The following is a 4,179-nucleotide window of genomic DNA, read 5'->3' as shown; positions in this document are numbered from 1 at the left end:
GCTACCGGATGGTATTGACGGTATTGACCTGTTAAAAGTAGTGTTCAAGTTCCAAAAAAAATCTTTTTATAAAATAAAACTAAAAATAGATAAGAAATAAATCAGCAGTCAATTTTATAAATAAGTTATATATAAAATTATTTATTGTCTATTAGTGTTGGAGAAAAAAAAGTAACGCAAGAAAGAGTTCAGGTAAAGGAGTTTGTTTTTCAATCAACAAGGCCACAAAATAACGTTTCAACATTTGTATTATAGCTTACAAACTATTCTTTGGTCCAACTGTAATTTTTGTATACAACGAGCCATGTTTCGGTGATAATTAATGAAAATTGAATGGATAAAGACTAGGATCGTTTTTTTTTTACTTTTTTGAATTAACAGGTAAGTTTGACAAATACATAACCTAGTTTAACTTATTATTCATTCACTATTACCAATATATGATATTTTAATTTTAATTTTTATATTTCACATTCTAGATTTCGAATATTAATTTTAAAAAAATAATAAATTGGAGTTAAAAATTAATTTGCCTCAATTTACTACCCAGGTGGCAAGATATTACAATTACTTTGTAATACATTGTAACGTATTGCAATACATATTAGATGATTTCGTCGATTATAATAACATTTATAGTGTCATTATAATAATTATAATAAAATATTATAAAAGACAGAAAAAAAATAAAAATGATGCAATATATTGTTGTGATAGTAGAGATCAGAGAGGATGATTGAGGACAGCTCGAGATAAGTTTCTGTGCTACCGATAACTAAAATAATGATCAGCAAATTCCGCAGCATCCATCAGAATGTATATTATCCTTTTACACAAAAAGCAACAATTGACAGGACACTAGAAGGGTTTGTTGCTGGATTTTTAAATCTGGATTTTTAGATGTTGTGAGCCTGGTAATTATCGTTGATCAGTCCTTAATTATCCTCTGAGTGATTGCTATGTCTAAAGAATATTAAAGACACGTCAAAGTTTAAAAATGATTTTTAACCGATGATTTATGTGCGTAGTCGCCAATGGAAAAAAAATATTGAACATTTTCTTGTCATTGGTTAATACGATTTATATAATTAGTGATCGTCTTAATTTATTTATTTAACTTACAGTTTAATATCTTGTAATTATATATTGCATCCATTTATTTTTTTCTGTTTTATAAAGCTTTACAATAACTTTTAAAACAAAGAACGTAAAAAATTTTTTTTCCAAGGTCACAATCATACATTTTATACATAAACGTTTTATAATGACTCATAAATTTATATATATTATAAATCTACTGTACGGAATCGCTAAAAATAATACATTGCCTGTTAAAAATTGTCAGTTCAAAATCAACATAATTCTTATATTAACGCTGTGAGAAAAAATTAATAATTTCATCTAAGATTTATTATTTATATATTTAATTTTTTGTAAAAATAATCACCGTATTTATTTTTATAATTCTTGTTATTTTAATTTTTAAAATAATATTTAATTAATTATTCAACCAAATACGTTTTATAATTTATGAAACATTTAAATGATTCGGTAATTAATCTTATCAAGTAAAAATTTATCGTCTGAGATAAAAAAGTACAAAGTAATATATTCTATCTGGGTAAAAAAGGCACCTTCAATCAAATAAAATAATTTAACATGTCTTATTTTCGCTTTGATAAATGCTAAAAAATTAAATTAAATGTTTAAACGTTACAGATAAGCGAAGTTGGGCAGCTTGTTTACATACGGAAAGTAAACCAAAGTACTTGTGAAAAAACAAGCGGTGGTAATCCAGAAGACGAGCGGTAGATAGACGTATCATTAGCTAAAATCCGGTGAGTTCCAACACAAAATATATCTCTGAAAAAAGCGGACTCAAAGCCAATTAACAATGTCTGTACAAAGTGTTGCTCTGGCATCTCTCACGGCCACCTATACCGACTCGGAGGGCGAGGACGGGGTGGACGACGAGCTTCAGGAGACTAACTCCACTCCCCAGGGTGCCGCCCCTTACAATAATGCCCAAGTCGGTCAGCCCCAGCAGGCTCACACCAGTCCCAAATCTGGGAGATCAGCCTCCAATAGCCCGAACGTTGCTTCCGGCGTTGGGAAAAAGTCTATTAGTAATTTACCCAATAGTGCACCATCCTCCACCTTATTTTCCAATGATAATGTATCAGTATATAAGGTCCATCGTTTGGTTTCATATTTTGATGATACAGTTGTCTCGGATGACGAGGGGGTGTTGAACACTACAACCGAGGGTGAGCCACCAAATGAAAATGGCGTAACACCTTCTGTTAAAAGTGCTGATAAATCGCCCTCACGTCATTACGGAGAATTAGTTTCAGATGGTGGTGATGATGATCCTGCTGATCCAGATGGTATTGTAATTCCACCAGAACCAGTCGGTCAGTATCCGCCGGATTTGCAGGAAAAAATAACGGTACTTTTCAGGAAAATGGAGTCTAAAGGAGGAGTTGACATGAATCAAGCAATACAACAGCGTAAAGATTTTCGAAATCCTTCGATTTATGAAAAACTTATTCAATTTTGTAGTATCAATGAATTGGGTACCAATTATCCGCCAGAACGTTTTGATCCATTCAAATGGGGAAAAGATTCTTACTATGAGGAATTGGCTAAAGTACAAAAAGCTGAAATGGACAAATTAGAGAAAGCGAGAAAAGAAAAAACTAAAATTGAAATAGTATCGGGTACCGCAAAACGACCGAGCAATTCTGCACCGACTGTTGAAGAGGATGCTAAAAAAAGAAAAAGCAAATGGGATCAAGTTGCTACGGGTGCTGTTAACCCGGCACCCTCCGTTAAACCCACAGTCTTACTATCACAACCTACTTTAACAATTAATGCGGCTTCTGCAACAAAAGCTACTGTAATATCTGCTTTTGGTTCTTTACCAAAGAAAAGACTGTAACATATATTATTTTGTAAAAATCAAACAAACAAACAAACAATCTCTTGTATATACTTGTATTTTTTATGATGCCATTTTTTTAATTACGGTGAATACTTTAATATACTGATGCTATTTTATTTAAGATTAAAATGACTGATGGGTATTCGTTAGACTGATTGAAAAAAATCGACTATTTTATTTTTTTTCAAGGACACACTCAAAAGTTTCGGTAGGATAAAAGAAGACGTCTGTTAAAATTTGAGCCCTTGATATTAATATTAAGTACTCCCTGATTTGGTTTTTTCATTTCCCGTTTAAATAACATGGGAAACAAAATTTTAAGTTTGGAATTTTATACCTCGGCAATAGCTCACTGTACAGATAAGCTCAGTGTATATTATTATACGGAATTGAACGCTCTACAAAAAAGGTCTCTTATGATTTTTGATAAATCCATCTGCTCAAAAGTTATTGGAGCTTTAAGCCAAATTTATAGTAAATTTCGAGATCTTTTTACTTTTCCAGCGAAACTATCAAACTTATCACAAATATCATAAAAATTTTTTGTAGACAATTTTATTTTCTAAAAATTATCTTTGATAAAAATTTTTCAAATTCTGCATAACATTCTAGTTATTTCCATTTTAATGTCAAGCTCTTAATGAGAAAATCGTGCAGAATTTAAAAATTTTTGTTCAAAATAATTTGTAGGGAATAAAATTGTCTACAAAAAAGATTCTATAACATTTGGTGATAAGTTTGATAGTTTCGCATTCAATTCCGTATAATAATATACACTGAGCTTATCTGTACAGTGAGCTATTGCCGAGGTATAAAATTCCAAACAAAATTTTTTTTCCCATGTTATGTAAACGGGAAATAAAAAAAATCAGAGAGTAATTAATATTAATATTAAGGGCTCAAATTTTAACAGACGTCTTCTTTTATCCTACTGAAACTTTTGAGTGTGTCCTTGATAAAAAATAATAGTCGATTTTTCTTATTCGGTCTAGTATTTATACTGATAATTAAACTTTATCATTTTTGCTCATAGTGTTTTTTTTTTTTTTTTTATAATTTCATCTGCACATCTGTGGATTGATGGAAGAATTATAGAAATAACCTATTACTTCTGTAAAAAAAAAATTGTTCGAAAAATATTTGTTACAGTAAATTTCAAAATTTTAGATAATTTCAAATTTTTTCAAATAATTAAACTTTCACATGAACTGATTGATAGCTCATTTGCCAAAAAT

At 30.2% G+C, this 4,179-nt stretch overlaps 1 protein-coding gene across 6 annotated transcripts; it reads left to right on the top strand.

Moving 5' to 3' along the window:
- On the top strand, nucleotides 1–3,000 carry LOC103574249 (SAP30-binding protein). 6 transcript variants are annotated; one of them, XR_001345167.2, is made up of 4 exons: nucleotides 1–192; nucleotides 256–381; nucleotides 1,720–1,838; nucleotides 1,909–1,999. XR_001345167.2 is itself a non-coding variant. In XM_053740454.1 (4 exons), exon 4 carries the CDS (start codon nucleotides 1,895–1,897, stop codon nucleotides 2,939–2,941), a length of 1,047 nt encoding a protein of 348 aa, XP_053596429.1. In that variant the 5' UTR covers nucleotides 1–192; nucleotides 256–381; nucleotides 480–550; nucleotides 1,720–1,894; the 3' UTR covers nucleotides 2,942–3,000. The 6 variants fall into 6 exon arrangements, 5 of the variants coding, with proteins under 5 accessions (XP_053596429.1, XP_053596426.1, XP_008551879.1 ...); XM_053740454.1 differs by adding an exon at nucleotides 480–550 and having other exon boundaries at nucleotides 1,720–3,000; XM_053740451.1 differs by adding an exon at nucleotides 480–584 and having other exon boundaries at nucleotides 1,720–3,000.
- Nucleotides 3,001–4,179: the final 1,179 nt, after the last annotated feature.

Source organism: Microplitis demolitor, chromosome 1 (genome assembly GCF_026212275.2).
Source record: "Microplitis demolitor isolate Queensland-Clemson2020A chromosome 1, iyMicDemo2.1a, whole genome shotgun sequence".
In the NCBI taxonomy this organism is placed as follows: Eukaryota; Metazoa; Arthropoda; class Insecta; order Hymenoptera; family Braconidae; genus Microplitis; species Microplitis demolitor.
The sequence above is the reverse complement of the archived record's forward strand: the minus strand, read 5'-3'. Positions and strand labels throughout refer to the sequence as shown.

What these genes read in the sequence shown, in the direction of transcription:
- LOC103574249 (XM_008553657.1), top strand. Translation starts at nt 1,895, where the DNA reads ATGTCTGTACAAAGTGTTGCTCTGGCATCTCTCACGGCCACCTATACC.